This window comes from Myodes glareolus, chromosome 11, assembly GCF_982192425.1.
Source record: "Myodes glareolus chromosome 11, mMyoGla1.1, whole genome shotgun sequence".
Classification (NCBI taxonomy): domain Eukaryota; kingdom Metazoa; phylum Chordata; class Mammalia; order Rodentia; family Cricetidae; genus Myodes; species Myodes glareolus.
The window spans coordinates 45,836,352-45,858,948 of record NC_142036.1 but is presented as its reverse complement, the minus strand read 5'-3'; the positions used below and the strand labels follow the sequence as shown (position 1 = coordinate 45,858,948).

The 22,597-nt window shown below is 42.2% G+C and overlaps 1 protein-coding gene across 2 annotated transcripts in view; it reads right to left on the bottom strand.

The window, feature by feature from the left end:
• Dcaf5 (DDB1 and CUL4 associated factor 5) overlaps positions 1-17,967 on the bottom strand; it is a 114,642-nt gene extending 96,675 nt beyond the window's left edge. Inside the window, exon 1 of one of the 2 annotated variants that reach the window (XM_087911697.1) lies at positions 17,856-17,967. Coding sequence is in view for 1 of the 2 variants with exons in the window: in XM_087911698.1 (XP_087767824.1) it covers positions 17,677-17,890 (214 nt within the window). In the remaining variant the exon portion in view is untranslated. Of the gene's footprint in view, positions 1-17,676 lie in introns of both variants that reach the window. The other variant, XM_087911698.1, reaches the window with a different exon arrangement.
• Between the last annotated feature and the right edge of the window lie 4,630 nt (positions 17,968-22,597).

Here is a 22,597-nt window from a genome sequence, read left to right as displayed (position 1 = left end):
GGCGGGACACAGCCCGCTGCTCCTTTTACACAAGAGATCAAAAGTTTAAGGTCATTCTAGGATACAAAGTGATTTCAAGGCCAGATTGAGAAACTTGAGATTCTGACAGAAAGAAAGAAAGAGAGAGAGAGAGAGAAAGAGAGAGAGAGGGAGGTAAGACCTGTGTGTGGTAACGTACACCTTTAGTCCCAGCATTTGGGAGGCAGAAACAGGTGGATCTCTGAGTTTAGGCCAGCCCAGTCTACAGTACAGAGAGAGTTCCAGGACAGTCAGGACTACACAGAGAAACTTGTCTCAAAAGGCAGAATATGGTCTGGAGAATACCTCAGAGGTTAATAGCATTGGCTGCTCTACCAGAAATCCTGAGTTCAATTCCCAACAACCACATGTTGGCTCACAACCATTTACAGTGGGATCTGATACCCTCTTCTGGCATGTAGACATACACGCAGATAGAGTGCTCATATGCATAAAATGAATAAAAATTTTAAAAAGACAAAACAAAGCAATATTACCTTTAATATCAAGTAATGGCAAGGCACTCAAGAGGCTAAATGGGACAACCCTGAGTTCAAAACCAGCCCGTGGAGCTAGAAAATGCATTTTGGACTGGTCTGAGTTATACACTAAAACCCTATCTCCAATATAAATACACAGAAATAGAAACACACACACTCTCTCTCTCCTACTCACACATTTATTGTTATTTTAAACGAGTATTTAAACTTTCTCATATTTTTATTTCTAATACAATAAATCATAAAGGGGATAAACTAGTTTTTCAGAGATTTTCAATGATTTCAACATAAAAAAGTCTTGAGATCAAAAGTTGGAGAATTTTGTTTTATGGCAATTGCTTTTTAAAACCCAAGGGATTTTTGTCTCCCATAGGCACTGGACATATCTACAGACATTTTTTCATTGTTAGAACTGGGAACTACAGTTACCAAAGGGATATACTGAGTAAAGACTGGGGAGGCTGCTAATGTGCACAGAATAGCCCACCTTAACAAAAACATATTCAGTCCAATGGCAACAGTGCTAAGTTAAAAGAAAAATGTTCTCCAGAATAGTCAATAATACACGAAGAAAATATTCACTTTAACTAGAAAATCTGACTAAACACTAAAGATGACCTCATTCCAATTTTATTTTTAAAACATACACATAATCTGGGTATGGTGATATCTACCTATAATCCCAATACTCAGAAATAGAGACAGAAGATCAGGAATTCAAGACCCTGCTCTAGCGAAATAGTGAACTCAAGGACAGACTAAGCTTCAAAAGACTTCATCTAAAATTAAATAAATAAATAAAACCTTAAAAATAGAGCTGGCATGGTGGCACACACCTATGTATGCACACCAGGGAGGCTGACATGAAAGAACAGAGATCAGCCTTGGCTACATAATGAGACCCTGCCCCCAAATGAAGGGCTTACTAGGCATGGTGCTGTCCACCTGTAAGCACAATGACTTAAGTTATTTTCCACTGCTTTGATAAAACACCATAACCAGGACAATTTATAAAAGAAAGCATTTAATCTGTCTTACAGTTTCAGAGAGCTCAAGTCCATGACGACAGAGGAAAGAAATAGGAGAGTTCATATCTTGATCCACAACCACAAAGCAGAGAGAAGACTGGGAATCATTGAAACCCCAAGGCCTACCCCCAGTGACACATCTCTTCCAACAAGGAGGTGTCTCATTGCTCCCAAACAGTTCTACTAACTGGGAACCAAGTATTCAAATATATGATGAGCCTATGAGAACTATTCTTATTCAAATCACTACACAATCCTCTCCTAGCACACAGGAGGATCAGGAGTTTAAGGGCAATCTTAGCTATAAGTATAGTCTGAGGCTAGCCAGGGCTATATGAGACTCCGGTGGAAAAAAGATGAATGAAAGAAAAGAAAAAAGTATATATACACAACAAAAAGGCTAAAAATATGTTCCAGATATTAACAACAGTCATCCAAGTAAGAAAAATTATTTTTCCTTTTTTTTCTTATTCTTATTTAAGTGTGTTTATGTATTTGTATGCCACATTTGTGCAGGACCTGGCAGAGGGGGTGTCAGATCACCCTGAAGTGAAGTTATGGGCAGTTGGACACTGCCAAATGTGGGAGTGAGGAACTGAACTCCAGTCCTCTGGAGGAGCAGTCAGCGCTATTAACCACTGGGCCATCTTGTCAGCCAGCCCCCAGAATTACTTTTTCTTTAAATTAAACTTCCACGGGAGTCACCACACTGACAGCTAGGTTTTCTTTAAGCCTCTGAGAGTTTGGTATTTTCCTGTTGTAGCCCCTCTCCAACAGTCTCCAGTTGCCACCCAAACTCCAGAAGTACCTGGGTTCCAAACACCACAGGAGTTACCACCCTAGACCTGCTAGCTGGTTTACAGCTGTGAGCTCAGAGTATGTGGCAGTCGCAACAACAGTAGATGCCTGAGTGGGTGTCAAGGCAGCTACCTAGTGTGGCAGCAGCTCGAGGAAGGGGTTCAAGGGAAGCCCACAGTCCACAGAGGAGGGAGTCTGCTGTCTGAAAAACTCACATGCGACTGTGCAGAAACTGCACTAGTGGCAGGAGTTGTTTGAAGTAGCCTTGAAAACTATGCCCACATTCCCCAAAAAAATGGATTATGGATATTTTCCTTTGTTTAAAAAAAAAAGAGGGGGAAGTGGTGTGGGACAGTGGTCTGTATTCTGTCAATTATATTTTAAATAAATGCTGATTGGCCAGTAGCCAGGCAGGAAGTATAGGTGGGACAACCCAAGAAGTTGAGGCGGGTCAATAAGAACAGAATTCTGGGAGGATGCAATTGTGACCCCCACCACAGAAGAAGCAAGATGTGACTGACTCACTGACTAAGGTACCAAGTCACATGGCTAGCATCGACAAGAATAATGGATTAATTATAAGTTATGAGTGTTAATAAGAAGTCTGAGCTACTAGGTCAATCAGTTTATAACTTAAAAAAAACTTATTGCATTATAAAGTTAGAGAGGAACAGCCTAAGGTTTTGAAACAACCAACTTTAATTTATTCAGTCACCTTACAGGAACAACTGCCAAATGATAGAAATTCCCAAGGTTGTGCAAGAGTTAAATGGCCGTTTGTCATAACAAGAACCTGTAAACAACCTAAATGCCCCTCAACAGAAGAATGGATAAGGAAAATGTGGCACATTTACACAATGGAGTACTAAATATAGAAAAAAAATAATGACATCTTGAATTTTGCAGGAAAATGAATGGAGCTAGAAAACATTATTTTGAGTGAGGTAACCCAGACACAGAAAGACAATTATCATATGTACTCACTCATAGGTGGTTTTTAAACATAAAGCAAATAAAACCAACCTACAAACCACAATTCCAGAGAACTTAGACAACAATGCGGACACTAAGAGAGACTTACATAGATCTAATCTACACAGGAAGTAGAAAGTAGAAAAGGACACGATCTCCTGAGTAAATTGGGAGCATGGGGACCCTGGGGGAGGATTGAAGGAGGAGGGGGAGAGGTAGGGAAGGAAGCAGAGAAAAATGTAGCGCTCAATAAAAATCAATTTAAAAAGTCAAAAAAAAAAAAGAGAAAAGATGCAAAAAAAAAAAAGAGTTAAATAACCTCCTGTGGAAATGTTAGTTTTAAGGAGATTCAAGGAAGCAATAGTCTCATATGGACATGCATTCACTTTTTGAAGCAAATGTTAAACTCATGGTCAACTTGTAACAGAATTATCCCTTAAGATTGAAGAGACTTGATCACAGCAGTTTTGGAACCTGATCCTCAGTTACAAATGGATGATCTGGTGGAAAGATGAGGCTAAGACTATTGAACAACGACATAGGGCTAGAGGTATGGAAATCTCCCAAGACCAAATTCTTGGAGAGGGAGACTATGCTGATGTACAAAGGCTATCTCTATATGATGACTACGCCCTGGATTTATGCTGCACAGCAGCTTTCAATGCTTGGGACAGAATTGGAGAAGTAGGAAAGAAAATTGAGTCATTTACTAAAGTTAGGCAGAGCTCAAAGGAAATTTCACAGATTTCTTACAAAGATTGACTTCAGCAATAAACAGAATGATACCAAATTCAGAAACTCCACAAATAATTGAATCTCTGGCTTCTGAAAATGCTAATGCACAAGGCAAAAGGATAATTAGACCGTTAAAGGTGAGATCAGCACCCTTGGAGGAACGGATCCGAGATACAATCAATATTGAATCTCATGACCCTGATGATGCTCAGAGAGGAGATGATGATGATTTCCAAAGGTTTGAAGAAAACTTGAAATGTCAAGTGTTTCAATTGTGACAAACAAGATCACATAAAAAGGGATTGTAAACAAGGTGTTTCTAGAAACAATCTTTTCTCTAAGCCTAATTTAAACAGACGCCCCTCCCTTCTGGGATTATGTAGATGTGTGGCAAAGTCAGTCATTAGACAAATGAGTGTAGATCAACAAGGAATATTCAAGGTAACCCTTTGCTCTGGGGAAACATCTTGAGGGGCCCCTCACAGAATCCCATGCCAAATTCAGTTCAGTTGTTTCCTGTCATCATGGAGGAAACTCCTTTCAAGAGCAATTAAAGAACCTAATGCTTACTGGAAAAAACCATACTGCTCTGGATATTAGAAAAGCTATAGAATAGAGAACAAAAAAATTCAGGAGAAACCAGTTGTAAAGCAAATATTTTGGCAAACTTCTATAAATGAATAAAAAAAATTAAAAATACAAATAAATGACATTGTCATTGAAAGTCTTGGAGGTGAGGATGTAACAATAATTGCATCAGAATCTTGGCATTCAAATTGGCCTCTTTAGGAGGTAAATGTTCAGCTTTTAGGGACTGAAACATTATCCAGGTAAAACAGAGTGTGAGATGGATCGAATGTATAGAGCCAGAGGGACAGAGGAAAATTAAAGCCATTCGTGGCTAACATAGCAATAAACTTATGGGGACATGATTTGTTACAGAAATGGAATACTCAGATTAACATTCCACCAATCTTAGAAAATAACCATAAATTAATAAATCTTTCTGGGAAAAAATATTACAAGATATATAAAGAACAGTCACCAACCATTCAGGTTGTACAAGAACAGGGCACAACAGCTGTTGATGTTTCAAAAGCACCAACAGCCCTACCTGTAAAATGGTTGACAGACAAACCTGTATGAGTAAGCAATGGCCTTTAACAACGGAGCAACTGCAAGCTTTAGAACAGCTGGTACAGAAGCAGGTAAATGCTCGGCATATGGAAGAATCAACCAGTCCTTGGAATTTTCTTGTATTTATTAATAAAAAGAAATCTGGAAATTGGAGGGTGGTAACAGATTTAAATGTTGTTAATAAGGTGATTCAGCCAATGGGCTCTCTACAGCCTGAAATTTCTTTGGTCTTCTCTATCGCCTAAAGGATGGCCTCTTAAAGTTACTGATTTAAGACACTTTCTTCACTACACCTTTACAAGAAAAAGAGAAAAATTCGCCTTCATGGTGCCTACTTATAATAATTCTCAGCCTGTTAAGAGATATCAATAGAAGATTCTCCACAGTTTAAATAGCCCCACTCTGTGACAATATTTTCTACATCAGCCATAGGAAATGATATGTAAGCAATTTCCTCAATCTATAGTTTAGCATTACATGGACAACATTTTACTAGCTGATTCTAATGTAGTTACTTTATAAAAAATGTTTGAAGAAGAAAATTTTGTCTTGTTGGGATTATAAATTCCTCCTGAAAAAATACAAAGAGATTCTATTAATTTTTTTGTTTTTCTTTCAGTTTATTTTTGTTTTATTGCTTTTATTGAGCTATATTTTTCCCTGCTTCTTTCCCTTCCTCCCTCCTCCTTTTCTACCCTCTTTCATGATACCCACACTTCCAATTTACTCTGGAGATCTTGTCTTTTTCTACTTCCCATGTAGATTAGATCCATGTATGTCTCTCTCAAGGTCCTCTTTGTTGCCTAGGTTTTCTGGGGTTATGAATTGTAGGCTGGTTTTCTTTATGTCTAAAGGAGATTCTATTAATCATTTAGGATAAAAAAATAGGTGTACAAAAATTAGACCTCAAAAGGTGCAAATTAGGTGAGATCAATTACAGACTGTTAGCGACTTTCAAAGACTGCAAGGAGATAATTCCTATCTACAGCCCACTACTGAGGTAAAACCTGATGAACTGAGTAATTTGTTCAAAACCTTAGTTGATGGAAAGAACCGAAATAAATAGTCCAAGAGAATTATCAGCTGAAGCTAAGAAAGAATTGGCTTTGGTGGAAGAGAAATTACAGAAGGCACATGTGGGTTGTGTGGATTCAAAGGTTGATTACATTTTGATTATTTTACCCTCTAAGCATTCTCCTACAAGAATATTAATGCAGAGGGAAGAAACTATCTTAGAATGGATCTTTTCACCATCTAAACAGAGTAAAAACATAAAAACTTATATGGAAAAAGTCTCTGAGTTGATTCTAAGGGAAAACTGAGACTTCATCAATTAGCAGGAATAGACCCAACAGAAATTATAATACCTTTTACTAATGATGAAATTGACAAATTATTTGCAAAGAGCTTGCAATAATTCTTTGGGGAGAAGTTAACAACAAATATCCCAAAAGCAAAAGATTTTAGTTTATAAAGAAAACTAACTGGATCAGTCCTCACATTATACAAAAAAACCAATATATGGAGACCTACATTCTATATTAATGCAAATAAATCAGGAAAGGCAGGTTATAAATCAGAAAATTTAAGGAAAGTGGCCCAAGCCCTTATAACTCTGTTCAAAAGTCAGAGTTTTATGCTATTCTCATGGTATTAATGGATTTTACAGAACCCTCAACACAGTTACTGATTCGCAATATGCAGAGAGAGTTGCTTTGTGTACTGAAACCGCTGAATTTATACCACATGATTCAGAATTGACTGTATTATTTAGTCACAAGAATAATCAAGAATAGGAATCATGCCATATACATAACACACATTTGACTCTATAAGGGTCTGTCAGGTCCTCTAACACACGGTATGAAGAAATTGATCAACTATTGACAGGAAATGGGCTGGAGGCCTCAGAATATCATAAAAACATCATGTCAACAGCAAAGGTTTAAAAAAGACTTTTCCATCACTTGGCAACAAGGCAAGAAAGTTATAAGGAAATGTCCTACTTGCTCCTTATAGAACCAAACTTCACTACCTGCACGAAGTACTCAAAGAAATGAAATCTGGAAAATGGATGTGTTCCATTTTGTAGAATTTGGAAAATAAAATACATACACCACACATTGAAACCTGTATGTTAATAGACATATAATGCAAATAGTCTTTTTGTAGTCCCAGTCCAATGGAAATTCAACTTGGCTTTGGAATTGGAATGTGGCTCTCTCCTTCTCTAAACCCAAGCATGCTTGTTAAAGTTACATCCAAAATCTCTCTCATGTCAGAAGAACCACCTGATATTAGACAGAAGAAAAACCAAAATTAAGAGACTATTTTATTGCCACTAATATCATAATCCTTTGGTTTTATTTTGACTCTTTGACAGCTTTTCTTAGGTATAAACATTATCTCAAAATTTATAAGATTAATATATATATTAAACTTTTTGTCATGATATTAATGGTCATATAAAGTACTAATTATAGAATTGGGCTTCATCTAGATTTTTGTACATGATTTCAGGTTTGAGTCTTTATCAGGTAACTAGCAATTAAGTTTTTGTACTCTGGATGTACAAAACAAATATTGATCCTTTAACCTATTTGAGGTCTGCTGCATAGGACACTTAAAACATTTAAGTTTTTCTGCAGTGAACCAAGACCATGCCTAACAGCAACTTTTGAAGTCTCTAAAAGAAAGATGGGACTCCACAATGACAATTTCAACAGGACTATAATAACACCACTAAGCTGAAAAAACACCACCTAAAGATCGGCTTTGGACTACAACCTGCTCAGGACAATTTCGAGGTGGCTAGCTAAAATAATCCAGCCTCACTGACTGGACTACTCTAGCCAGGACTTGAAACAAGCCCTAGACTTTCCATTACACAGAGACTGGACACAAATGATAGTTACTTCTTCTGGGACCTGACAGCCCAATTTTTCCTTTTCAGGATCTCCTAAAGATGCTGTCATCCCCAGATAGCAGGAAGTAACTTTAAGAACACAAAGTCCACATTCCCAAGAGGTGGGATGGGTGGGTTTTGGTCTTTCATTGGGTTACGGATATTTGTCATTGTTTATGGGAAGTTGGTTACAAGTTGTTATTGGTAATAATCAGGAAAAAAGCTAAACAAAGGAGTTTAGATTCAGGGGTCTCGTTTTGAAAAGAAGAAAGGGGGGATATAGATATGATAGGATGTAAGGGTAGATTACTGAGTTACTCTGAAAAGAAAAAGGGTATATAGAAATAGAATAAAAAGGTAGATTATTGAAACTACTTTTACACAAAAAAAACCACTACTAGTTTTAAATATTTTACAATGATATGGACTTTTATATATTGATACAAATTTAAAGTTATTTTTGTTAGAACATACTGTTCATACAAAATCTTGCTCAAGGTATTCTGCCTATACAACATACAGCTCATTTAACAGAATGACGCAAATTTCTAAGCCTTGAAATTTATTATTATCAACTATTTAGGATAACAAAAAAATGCAGATTAGTGATTAGTCACCTATTACAGTGAAACTTGCAGTTATATTAGGTATGTTTTCAAGGTTCAACACATATTTTAAATAGACAGGTCATCTTCAAACACTTCAGAGATCTACAGAATATGACATTTAATATGGCATTTAAGATGTTTTAATAACATAGGTTCTTTTTTTATGACAATAAGACATATATGCTCCTGGCAGAACCAACCTACTTTGGAGAAGATGATGGTCATCAAAGAAACTCCAAATGGAATTTACTTTCTTTGAGGCAAAAGTCACTGGGCAAGAAAGTGCCCTTGCCTCAAATGCTGACACTATGCTGTCCTAATTAGTCAAGCAGGACACAAAAGAAAGGACTGCTGAACTTTGTCAAGACAAGGTAGGACAGACCTTCAGAATATCCTGCATCATAGAAAAGTCTGTCAGATATGCTAGGCCTGTAGGGTGAGGATGTATGGCCCCACGTTGCAGAGGAACCTTAGGGGACTGTCCAGGCAGCCAGCTGTTTGTTACATCTCACATTTTTTGGGAGTCACTTGAACTTCCTACTTACTCAGGTAATATTATTTCCTTCTTGGGTCTCTGAAGGAGTTAAAGATTTTATAGTAATAGTTTTCCTTGTTACCAGATTCAAAAGGAAATTCACTAAAGAGATGCAAAGTGTACAAGGTTGAGAGACATTAAAAGATAGTTTTGGTAATGCAAGTTAAAATAGAAAGTGAATTAGGTAGAATCTTTTGGACTCATCAAGATAGGATGGCTATGGAGTATTTTCCCTGAATTTGTCAATTTCTAATGGACTAGACATTGTTGATGTATTTATTGCCTGCATATACTGTATATAGCTATTATACTTATTGTATATAGTTTTTGTTGTAACATTTTTTATTTTAGACCAAAAAAAAGGGGGAAATGTGATATAAAGTTTGCCTCAAGATCAGAGGGCAGAGCTAGCCACTAGTTAACCATAGAAATCTGGAGGTCTGTACAGATAGACATGAAGTGTTATGACTGGGAAGAGAGAGGAATTTAAGGTGAGAGGACACAGTAGTTCGGCCCTTTTGAGCTGAGGAGTTAGCAAGGAAAGAGTGTGGCTTGCTCCTTTCTCTCTCAGATCTTTCAACATTTGCCCCAATATCTGGTTCCAGGTTTTTATTATTAAGATCAATTAGAACTTGTGCAACACAGAGCCTGTTACAGCAATAAATAAAGTGGGCTATGGAGATGGCTCAGTGTGTAAATGTACTTGCTGCACAACCTGAAGATCTGAGTTCAATCCCTGGAAACCATATAGAGGAGGAAATAGAGAACCAATTCTACAAAAATTGCTCTCTGACCCTGACACATATTTTGGAACCCACATTCAAGAATCATTCCTACACGCGCGCAGGCACACACACACAAGAGAGAGAGAGACAGACAGACAGACAGACAGATTCGCACATGCTCTAACAAAGTAACTTTGAAAGTACATTTATGGGGCTGGAGAAATGGCTCAGAGGTTAAGAGCATTGACTCTTCTTCCAGAGGTCCTGAGTTCAATTCCCAGCAACCACATGGTGTCTCACAACCATCCATAATGAGATCTGGTGCCCTATTCTGGCATGCAGGCATACATGCAGGCAGAACACTGTATACATAATAAATAAATCAATCTTTTAAAAAAGAAAGAAAGTACATTTATGAAGTCATCAAACTCAGTCAACTTATCACTAAGAAAGACAATCCTCAGGGGAACCAATTAAGCAGTGTGCTATGGAATAATCCTTTTGTACACTGTGAAGATGTTCTACTCTCATTGGTTTAATAAAGAGCCAACTGACTAGTAGCTAGGCAAAAAGAGGCTAGGCGGGAGAACCAGCAGAGTTGCCAGCCAGATGCAGAGGAAACAGATGAACATAATGTGCTGAAAGAAGGTAACAACACGTGGTAGAGTATAGATAAGAAATATGGGTTAATATAAGTTGTAAGAGCTAGTTAGTAACAAGCCTAAGATATCAAGCATTTATAATTAACATTAAGTCTCTATGTTGTTATTTGGGAAGTACACCTTCAGGAGTAGTGAGGCCAAGTGGTATAATTAGAATTTTGATAAAGACTTAAAGAATGGGAGTTCAGAATAATGGAAACTGTGTAACAAGGTTTTGACAGGTATCTAGATTTACAAAAACAAAAACAAAAACAAAAACTCCCTCCTCCTAAGTCATATGCAGTGGACTAAGCCTGTAATAGCGGTATTTAGGAGGTAAGAGGATAAGTTCAAGATCATTCTCAGTTACATAGTTAAGTTCAATGCCATGAACAGGAAACCAGTCTTAAGAATGAAACAAATTCCTCTTGAGTAATATTCAAGAAAGGAAGCAAAGATCTTCCAAAGTAAGAAGTATAGCTCAGCTTAACACTAGATACAGCAGGAGAGAATGCCTAGCTCTACCCTGCAAAACGTCCCTTTGTGGAGCACCAATTAAATAAAAACAACTATGTTTAGGGCAATGAAGCCACAGATAAACTACACAGGCAAGTGACCCACTTAGAGAGATTGACACTACTTGAGTACATCTTTATTTCTGTTCATTTGTGAGGTTCAAATGAAACAGCAACTGTAGCAGCAATAGGACCTCTAGACAAGAGCCAGGACAAGTCCCTTGTGTCAGCTCATTCAGTCTTCACAACCTGTGAGATACTGCTGACCTCATGATCTGAATGGGGAGAGAGACACAGAGGACAAAGGACTTATCAAAGGCAACTAAGTTAGCAAGAGTGAAGAATCTCAGCCTCTCTTCATAACTATGGATTCCTATCATCGATGCTGGAGGTCCATGTAAAAGCAATAGATGAAGTAATGTAATCTCTCCGAGAGCAGTCAGTGCTTTTAGTCACCTAGCCATCACTCCAGCTGTGTAAACCTAAAGGTCTAGTTTAGCTGGGTGGTGGCGGCATGCACCTTTAATCCCAGCTCTCGGGAGGCAGAGGCAGGCAGATCTGTGAGTTTGAGGCCAGTCTGGTCTACAGAGTGAGTTCCAGGACAGGCTCCAAAGCCACAGATAAACCCTATCTTGAAAAACCAAAAAACAAAACAAAACAAAAAAAGCGACTATAAAAGCTGTTTGTGCTTTATGATTAGTTTCATACGTATAATATATTGTATTATTATTCAAGAAATGAAAGTTTCTTGTAAGCAATGCTAAAGATATTAATAAAGTTAGAGTACTATATATACAGAGGGGATATTCTGGATTTAACCTTTTAGCTATGGAGGAGCACTTTGGTGTGGTTTATTTATCTAGAGTTGTGAGGCTTGAATTTAGGGTCTCATGCCTGCTAGGCAAGTGGTTTCCCACTGCACTACATTCCCAGTTCCAGTATGTACGTTCTTCACTGTCTTCAGTGTTTTCCTTTTTTTATTGTGTGTCCTTTTACAGGTTCGCTTTAGACTTTGGAAACATGAACCTAGTCTGGCCTCAGTTTCACCACGTAGCCAAGGATGGCCTCAGTTTCACCACATAGCCAAGGATGGCCTTGAATTTCTGATCCTCCTGCCTCTACTTCTCAGGTACTAGGATTATAAGCATGAACCATCCTGACAGCTTTATCCAGCACCAGGTTTATGTGGCACTGGTGATGGAGCCAGGGCTATCTGCCTGCTAGGCAAGCCGTGTGTTAACTGAACTACATCTGTAGCCTCAGCACTTTTGTGCACAGTAATTTCACTGACCATTCCCTACCACCTGTCTTGTACTTGGAGCAATCTATTACCCTTATTTTATGAAAAACAAAGGAATTTACCTAAATTCACACAATCTGTGACTGTTATGACTGCTAACATCAAATCCCATGTCACCCTCTCCCAAGTGTTTTCCATATCACACTGTCTCTTCATTTCACAAAGTCAGAAAACTAGTCACACAATCCCAGCACTTTGAGCCAAGACAAAAATACAGAGTTTAAGACCACCCTGAGAATGAGATATCTCAAAAATACTTAAGGGCTGACAGGCATGGTAGTACATACCTTTAATCCAGTACTCAGGAGGCAGAGGGGAAGGGATCCTGAACTAAAGGACAGTCTGGCCTAATGAGTTCAAGGTCAGCCAAGGCTACACGATAAGATCTTGTCTCAAAAATACAAAAAAAAAAAAAAACTACTAAAGGCTAAGAATATGGCTCAGTGGTAGAGCACTTGCTTGGAGTACTCAGCATTGGCAACAACAAAAAAGTCACATAATCATACTGCCTGCCCAACTTGCACAGGTCTATCACCAACTGTGTTAGAACAAATTGGCAACTATGAGTGACACGACATAAGCACCAAAAGTTAAGACAACCAAGAGCTTTTATTAGGAGATGTTTGTATTCTGTTCAGCCCCCAACATATATTTTACTTAATGTAAATCTCACAAAAACCCTTCAGGTGGTGTATTCCCATTGTACAGACCAGGAAAACAATACAAAGAGGCTTAGGGACCTAACTAAGGTTTAAGCAGCCTAGCAATGATTTTAAACATGTCATGCCACAATACCACACTGTCTCCATGGTAGGTGTCACAGTGATACTAGTTTTTTTGTTTGTTTGTTTTGTTTGGTCAATGATAAATAACAAAAGTAACTTTTTTGATGAAAATATCCTAACTTTCCTTAAAACCAGTCATGGTTGGAGCACACATCTGTAATCCTAGCACTGGGGAGATGGAGAGAGGAGGACCAGAAGTTCAAGGAGTACCTATGTATATCCCAGATTGTGCGAACTGAACAGAGAGCCTTGAAAACTAGGCCAATCACTATAGAGGAACACACAAAGCATTTTTTAAATAGTGGCTCTTGCTAAATTACACCCACACTGGTCACTTCCAGTCTTCTGCTTTAACCTCCCAAGCAGATGGAATTTCAAGTGTGAGTCACCATAGCCAGTTTTCCCAACCTAAAAGTGTCAAATAGCACTGGAGAGATGTCTCATGAGTTAAGAGCACTGGCTGCTCTTCCAGGGGTCCTGGGTTCAACTCCCAGTACCACATGGTGGCTCACAACCATCACTAACTCCAATCCAATAAGCTCTGAAGGCACTAGACATAGATATGGCACATAGACAAATGCAGACAAACCAACTAAATACATAAGACAAATAAAAATTTAAAAGATAAAAAAATAAAGTGTCAAATAATTCAGAGCATCAACCATTCTCTCCCTTGCCGTCATAACAGAACAGCATTTTTTGTCCTGATTTCCTCGCCACCTCATTTACTACTTGCAAGCCTCACTGTACCCTGGAAGACAGCTGATAGGACAGGATGTATCCTTAAACAATAACACTTTATATGGTCACAGGAATTACACAAAGATTTTTGTCCTGGGTCTTAATTCTATCAAATCCTGTATATCTGTTACAATAAATGTGGGCCTGCCCAAACTATTAGCAAATGAAAGCAACTAGAGGCAGTCTGACAGAGGTAGTGCCATTCTCCGGGGCTTTCACTAACCCAAACAAGACACAAAAACACACCAAACAACTCTAATAACAAGCCTAGAGTCTGCTATTCCGCCATACTGTTGTGAATATTATTGTGACTTACTGGGAATAGATGCACTCGTCTTGCACTAGTGTGTGATTAGCCTCTCAGGTGATAACTGTTAATAAGGGACAGCCATGGGTGGGGGAAAAATTACAAAAGGGGAGGGGTTCTCATGCTTGTAATCTCAGCACCTGTGAAGAGGGAGCAAGAGGATCAAGTAGTTCACTGAGTCATCCTCAGCTACATACTGAGTTCCATACTAGCCTGGGCTATAAGACCTCCATATCAATAAAGCAAAGAACAAAAGCATGAAAATATAGCACTTCAAATAGATTTAAACATGAGAAGATCGCTAAAGGACCTCTCAAGGGAAAATATATTTTTTAATTAGCTTTAACAAGTTAGGGTGTTGTTATGAATCCCCAAGGGGGCTTTCTTGTCCAAAGCAAGCAGGAAGAACTTTGCTACCCCAGCTGTGTACAAATAATGGAAAGCGAATTGCTTTCAACAAAACCTTGCACTCTGGGAAGAAATTTGAGTCAAACTGAAAGGGCCAACAGAATTGACTGCGGGAAGGATTAAGGACAAGGGCAGGAGTAGATTAAAACACGTGTGTGCACACAAAACAGGAAGAACAGGGATAGGAAGAGTGTTGGAACTCAGGAAGTACTGATCAATGGATAGCAACGAACTCAAGACTAGAAAAGGAATCCAACACCTACAACCAGAGCCTGCCCCTATGCAGTAAAGGCCTCCTTTTCTACAGTATATTCTGAAGGGAAGAGCCTGGCATCATAGCTCACACCTACAACCCCAGAGCCTGCCCCTATGCAGAAAAGCCCTCCTTTTCTACAGTATACACTGAAGGGAAGAGCCTGGCATCATGGCTCACACCTACAACCCCAGCACTCCAGAGGCTGAGGCACCTGGGGCCAGTCTGAACTTCAATGTGGGTTCCACAATAGCCTGGGAGAAGTGTGAGACTCTGTCTCCTAAAGATAAAAAAAGAAATAAAGCAATATAAGCTCATCACCTGGAAGGTAAAGGTAGCAGGTTTAGGAATTCAATGTCATCCTAGGTAGTGTATGGAGTTCAGACCCTCCTGAACTACACAGACTCTCAAACAAAACTTTAAAAAATGAACTGGCCAATACTAGAGATAATGGGATTCAACTACCATATAGAGGATATAGAGAAAGGCATGGGATACATAGCAAGACCCAGTCTACAAAACGAAAACAAAGATGCTCAAGGTAAGGATCACAAAACAATGCTGGGAGTACACACAATCAGTGACCCGACTGGTGCTTTTTAAAATGCATTAACTCCCAGTCCAGCTGTCATTGAAAAAAAAATAACTAAAAAATAAAATGCATTAACTATTATATCTCTATTTCCCTGCCTTTTGGCTAAGACTTAAGTATAAAATGCACCAGACAGTGGTTGGGCACACCTTTAATCCCAATACTCAGAAGGCAGAGGCAAGCAGAGCCGAATTTGAAGCCAGCCTGCTTTACAGATTGAATTCCTGTCGTCCCCCCCCCACAACAAACAAACAAACAAACAAAAAACCATGTAAAATGCGCTAACTTTGACTGGGGTAACTTTATGGTATGTATAAACATATTTCAAATTTATATTTAAAGTGTGTTAAACTGGGGCTATGTGTGATCGGTTAGGATTAATTAGCTCATTTGTAAGAGTATCCTGAGTCCCTCATTCCTTAGGTAAACTGACTGTCTGGGCGCCTCGGTGGTAATACATTAGTCTCAGGAGAGAGTTGTATTACTAACACAGAAACAGCCTTTAAAGAAGGGGTTCTTTCTCCATTTTTTGTACTTGAAATTTATTAAATAAAATCCTACGGTTGTGCTGTGTGTAAGGAAGCTTTTTAATGTAGGGTCTGCCTTGAAGTGGTATATCAGGTTTCTTGGGTGTGGAGTGGGGTGCCATCTAGGGTCCAAACTCTATACAAGGAGAAAATGATCTGGTGTGAAAGGAGGGCTCAATTCTTGAGAAATCCCCGGTTTACAGTAAAATAGTCAGAGACCTCTTATCTCTGCTACCTACAAACTGGACCATACTCATGGTGTCACTTCCGCCAGTTACTTGCAAAGATAGATGCTTTGCCTTAATCGCTTAAGTTTCTGGAGAGCAGGTCCATTGAGGCAAATTAGAAAGCCATTCGGGGATCCACCTGGGTGAAGTTAAGCGCCACGTCTAGCGATGGCCTCCCCAGCAACCCTCCCGAGGTAGAAAAAGAGCGGAGGAAGGAGGCGAGCGGGAACGCCCGTTCTGGTCTAGGCCCTCCGCAGCGCAGTCGGGGTTCTGGGAGCCGCCCCTTCCCCGGCGAGAGCCCAACCACACTCGCCCTCGCTCGGGGCCGCGACCCCAGGGAGGAGCGGGCGGCGGCCGGCGACCCCGAGCGCGGCGTACGCAGGCGCCGCCGCCGCCGTCGCCGCTCGGCCCGGGCCTCCCCGGGAGCAATAGGCTATCGATTCAGCTGCCTGTCGCTAGGAGCCCCGAGAGAGCAAGGCCTACACCGCCCGGCCGGAGCCCCGGCCTCGATTGCACCACTTTCCCCACACCAGCGGGGGGAGGGGGGCTGGAGGCAAGTAGGCCTAGCTAAACCGGGGAGGGGTGAGGGGAAAACAACCCCGCCAGGGGAGCCGCGGGGCGAGGGGGGTGCCGGGGCCCGCCTCCCGCCAGCAAGTCCCTCAGGGGTCGTCCCGAACCCCTGCCTCTGGAGCAGCACAGCCAAGTTCAAGCTGGTGGTGTCCCCTCCCCTCGCCACTCTCGGAACCATAATAAAAACAGACGCGGAAGAGGCTACCACGGCGTGAAGGGAGCCACGCCGGGACTGGGCCCTTCCGAGAGCCCGGGGGAAGGGACGCCTCTCAGCTGCCTGCTCGTCACCACCCGCCGCGACCCCGCTGGCGCCTCGGGGTCCCTCCCTGTCACCACCGGCCTCCTGCTCCGAGGCCCCCTTTTTCTTCCAATCCACTGAGGACCCGGGCTCGAGCTTCCCCTTGGCCTCCGGTGCGCCTCGGCCTCTCCCCACTGCGAGCCCCCCCCAGTGCCCCCCTCACCTTTTAAACTACGCAGAGGAAGAGTTTGCCATCCAACTTAGTCAAGCTGTAACCTCGCCCCCCTCCCCGACCCACACTTGCGGGGCAGGCATCTGGAGGGACCACTTTGCACTTGGGATAAAGCGCATTAAGGACCTGTCAACCATTTTAGGTCTTTTTTTATATATGTATGTAGGAGACATCCTCTCCTTCCACTCCCTCCCCCCCCACTCCCTCCCTTCCCCCTGCAATGGTATTAATTTCACACCAAATCTTCCCACCGCTGGAGAGGGGTTGAGAAGGGCGGGGGTGGGGACTCGGGGCAGCAGGAGGGTGGCGGGGAAGGGCGAGGGGCAGCTGGCAAGGGGACCGGGAGGCGCGGGGAGGGAAAGGAAGGGGGTTGATTTACCTGAGACCAGCCACTGGCCTCCATTGTTGGAGAATTCAATGGCATTGACACAGCCGAAGTGGCCGAGGAGGTCCTTCTTGTAGAGGTTTCTGCAGCCCCGCAGGCGTCTCCTCTGAAAGTCCTGAGTGAGCAGGGGGTCCCCATGCAAGCCCCGCTGGGACAAGAAGCCCACCACTGACCTCATGCTGCCCCCCAGGCCAGCTCTCCTCTTCATGCTGGAACCGCCGCCGCCGCCGCTCGCGCCGCCGCCCCTCCCTCGGCCGCACGCCCGGCCGCCGCTCCCCTCCCCGTCCCTCCCCGCGCGCGCGGCGAGCCCGAGGCTTCTTTAACCAGCCATGGCAGACGGAGCGAGGTGTGCAGACGGTCGGCGGCGTTCGCGGCTTCCTCACGGTCGCGTCCCTCCCTCCCTCCCCTTCCCCCCTAGGCTCCGCCTCTCCGCCTCCTCCAGCAGCTGATCCCCAGCTGCGGTCGCGCTTCCGCGGTGCGGGGCCCTTCCGCCGGCCGCTGGGCCGGAGAACGCGGGCGCCAGCCGCCCCTCCCCCGCGGACGGCTGCCGGGAGACGGCGGGCGGAGGCTTGCTGCGGCCGCTTGCCCGAGCCGAACTGCGGTTGGCGCTGGACGGCGGCCCCGGGGTGCACCCCGGCGCGCCGCACTCTGTGAAGTTGGACACGCGTAACAATCAGAGTGGCAGCCGGCCTGCGGGCTCCCCCCGCTTCCTCCCCCAGAAGAGCAGCGGCTCGCCCAGCGCTGCTCGCTGCCTCTTGGGGCGCCCGGAACCCGGGATTGAACTGGACGTCTGGAAGAAGGTTGTCTGTTTTTTTGTCAGTGCACCTGCCCCCCTCCAAAAATTTATCGCTACCCCTCTAGTCTCCAATTCAGTTCTCTAATTTACCCGCCCCACCCCCAGCCCATCGATTAAAAAAAAAGGCAGAATTGTTCAGTCTTATAGGACACTTGGTATACGGAGGTGAAAAGAGAAAGGGGTTAAAAGAAGGGACTGAGTCTGTCGTTCTGTGTAGCGAGCACATGCTTTTAGCATGCTTCAAGACCTGGGTTCGACCTCTAGCACTAACAATCCCCTCCATTCCCCCGCCCCAAAGAAAGTGAAAAGAAAATTGCCAAAATTAAATTGAGAAAGTCCTCTGTCCATTGGTTCCAGATGCATTTGCAAGCCACAAGAAACATTATAGGAACATAGCTGTATCTTATTTCATTGGTAGTGGTGAGGCCAAAGGTCTTGAGTGTGGAGTTCTGAGGATGCACAGCTGTTAGCCAGCAGCCACAATACGGGCCAGAAGTAGTGCAGGCAGGAGTCCCCGGGATGACCTCAGCGAGGAAACCGGGTAAATGCACTGGAATTTTACCAGGTACAATTGAAAGTCTCCTTTTCAATGCAGTGCTTTTCCAAGAAACTATCCTCTGTCATTAGTGGTAATTAATTCCTGAAATAGGCAGGTGTCGGTTTTGCCCTTTCTATTTAGCAGACATTACATCCTCGGGACCAGAGATGGCACAGGAGTGGTTGAATATAACCATTGATGAAAATGTACTAAAGAAATTCTTAAGATAAAGATGGGATGGACATGGAAGAGGTTCACCTAAGCAAAATCGTGTCTTTTTGCAAATAGTTCATTTGAAAATCTATATTATAACATTCTAAACTGACTAGAAAGTCGCCAAATCCTAAAATGAGAACTCTTATGGAATATACTTCTTTAAATAGGAAAATATGTGATGCTTTTTTTTTTGGTTTTTTTTTAAGACAGGGTTTTTCTGAAGCTTTGGAATCTGTCCTGGAACTAGCTCTTGTAGACCAGGTGTGCACCACCATCGCCCAGCACGTGATGCTTTGTTTTTAAAAGTTTTATCCTGCTGCACTGTCATGACACTTGCCTTTCCCAGAGCTTAGTAAACAGAGACAGCAAATCTCTACGAGTTCAAGGTCAACCTAGTCTACAGAGGGAGTTCCAGGACAGCTAAGGCTACACAGAGAAACCCTGTCTCGAAAAACAAAAACAGTTTTATCCTATGCACACAGTGGTGCACAACCATAATACGAGGATTTGGGAAGTGGAGGTAGGAGAATCAGGAGTTCAAGGTCAGCCTGGGCTGCTAGAGACTATCTCAGAACAACAACAAAGTTCTATCCATTCATTGCAAGGTTATTTCCCATCTCAGTTCCTTTGCTTGGCATACTCAACTACACATTTAAAAAGGGCCTTCTGGCTCCTTTGGATTAATAAACCGTCATTCTTTCCTGCCGTTTTTGCTTAGGGAGGGGGAGAGAGGCAACATGATGATGTGTCTGAAGTAGCCATCAATATGTAAGGTGCACCCTCTTTCCCCCTCTTAAGTACATACTCTCATCCGCTACTTTAAATACAACTCTTTTTCCCCAGTCCCTGGAAAAACCTCAGCCTAAAAATAATTCAGGACCTGGTCACAAGCTAGCTCAGTTCTAGGGCTTTGCTGGAAAGTTCCTTAACTGTTCAGTGACCAACTAGAGCAATGCTGTAGGGCCACCCAGTCTTAACAGACTACTGCTCTTCTGAAGAGATTTTACTTTCTCTTTTTGACCAGTCTAGGGATTGAATCTAGAATTCAGTGCATGCTAGGCAAGTGTTCCACCCTGAACTATACCCTCAGCCTCTCTGGATTATCCCCATTTCTATCAGTAGGGTTACCAGAGAAAATAAAAGGCACTCATTCAGTTCAGTACGATTTTCAGGTGAGTTGGGTTTTAGTGTTAGTATGCCCATGAACTATTGGCAAATACACTTTTTAAGTAATTAATCATTGTTCACTCGAAATTCAAACTCACTGGGGTAGGCTATAATTTTTATTTGCCTAATTAACTCTACCTATAATAATTGATGTCAGGAGGCAAAGCACCATGTTATTTATTTGCCTTTATTAAGAATGTTGGGGGCTGGAGAGATGGTTCAGCAGTTCAGAGCCCTGGCTGCTCTTGCAGAGGACCCACGACCAATTCTCAGCACCCACATGGCTGCTAGCAACCAGCCATAACTCCAGTTTCAAGGAACTTGAGGCCCTCCTCTGGCTTCCATAGATAATGCAACATGTGGTGTATAGGCAATGCATGCAGGCAAAGCACTTATATATATGACATAAAAATAAATCTCTTTGTTGTTGCTTTTGAGACAGGGTTTCTCTGTGTAGCCCCGGCTATCCTGGAACTTGCTCTGTAGACCAACCAGGATGGTCTTGAATTCAGAGATTTGTCTGCCTCTGCCTCCCGAGTTTGGGGATTAAAGGTATGCAACACTGTGTCTGGCTAAAAATAAATCTTAAAAAATGAAGACTGTAAAATACTGGGCTGGTGAGCAGTTGCAATGGGTAAGGCACTTGCTTCCTGATGGCCGAAAGCTTAACAACTGGAGTTCAAACCTCAAAGCCACATAAAGTTGGAAGAAGAAACTGACTCCACTAAATTGTCCTCTGACGTCCACCGGTGTGCATGTGCACCCCACCCCCACCCCCACACCCGTGTTATATAAACGATAATTTTTTAAATCATTCAGGAATGCATATTTAGTCACCAGGGCATAATGGTGCGTACCTTTAATCCCAGGACTGAGGAGGTAGAAACAGATCTGAGTTCGAGGTCAGCCTGGTCTACAGAGAAAGTTCCAGGACATCAGGGCTACACAGAGATGCCCTGACTGGGGCAAAAGAAAGTAGCCACTGTACATCCCTTAGGGCCCACTTCTCGATGTTTCTTCAACCTCAAAGCCTCTGGCACACTGATCTTTAGAGAGGTCTGAGTAAGCCACCATATCCTGCTCTGGGGCTGGAGATTCATCCTAAGGCCTCAAGCATGTAAAGCCACACCTCAACTCTAAATGGAATCATTGAAAGATTACTGTTACACAAGGTTTCATGAGGGTATTTTCATGCAGGTATATGTGAGCTTTTAGAAATTAATGGTATATATGCTGTTTTGAGTTTTGGGTGTTCTTGAGATAGGGTGTCACTGTGGAACCCAGGCTGACCTCAAAGTGTCATAGATTGCAGGATTACAGATGTGAGTCAACATGCCTGATGACATACTTATCGAAAAGAAAAATGACTTCAACTATAAGCCCAGAGCTGCAGAAGCTGAGAGAGGAAGATTATCACAAGCTCAGGGTCAGTGTACTCTGCATAGTCAATTTCAGACCAACCAGGACCACACAGAGACCCTAGCATTTAAAAAAATAAATAAAACAGAAAACATACCATAATGGAAATACTTCTAAATATCATTTTTCAAACTATCCTTTGGAACAGCTTTTGAAAAGCAGTTGTTTTCTCGCTTGTCAAAATGCCAAGCCTACATTGGAACAGAATTTGAAAATATTGTTTCTTAGTATCTGCAAAGTAGCACACAACTAACAGCCGCCTTATTATCATTGACAAAGCCTGCAGACTGTTACTGCTTGACTTTTTGTAAAAGCACAAGTTATTTATCGATTCTGACAACTATCTTAATACCCTGACAAGAAACACCTACATAGCCCTGGAAGAAATCAGTCCCTTCTTGTAGATGACTGTAGTACAGGGGTTCTCAACCTTCCTCATGCTGCAACCCTTTAATGCAGTTCCTCATGTTGCAATGACCCCCACCCATAAAATGATTTCATTGCCTTCCTATTTCATAACTGTCATTTTGCTGCTGTTGTGAATTGGAATGTAAATATCTGGCATGCAACCCCCAAATGGGTCATGACTCACAGGTTGAGCACCATTGTTATTGTAAAGATCTTGCTGGGGCCGGGGGGGGGGGGGGGGGGGGGGTAGCTGAAGAGGTGGCTCAGAGGTTAAAAGCACACATTGTTCTTGCAGAAGACTCAAGTTCTGTTCACAGAACCTCTATTGGATGGCCCTCAACCTCCTGTAAATCCTGCTTTGGGGGATCCAA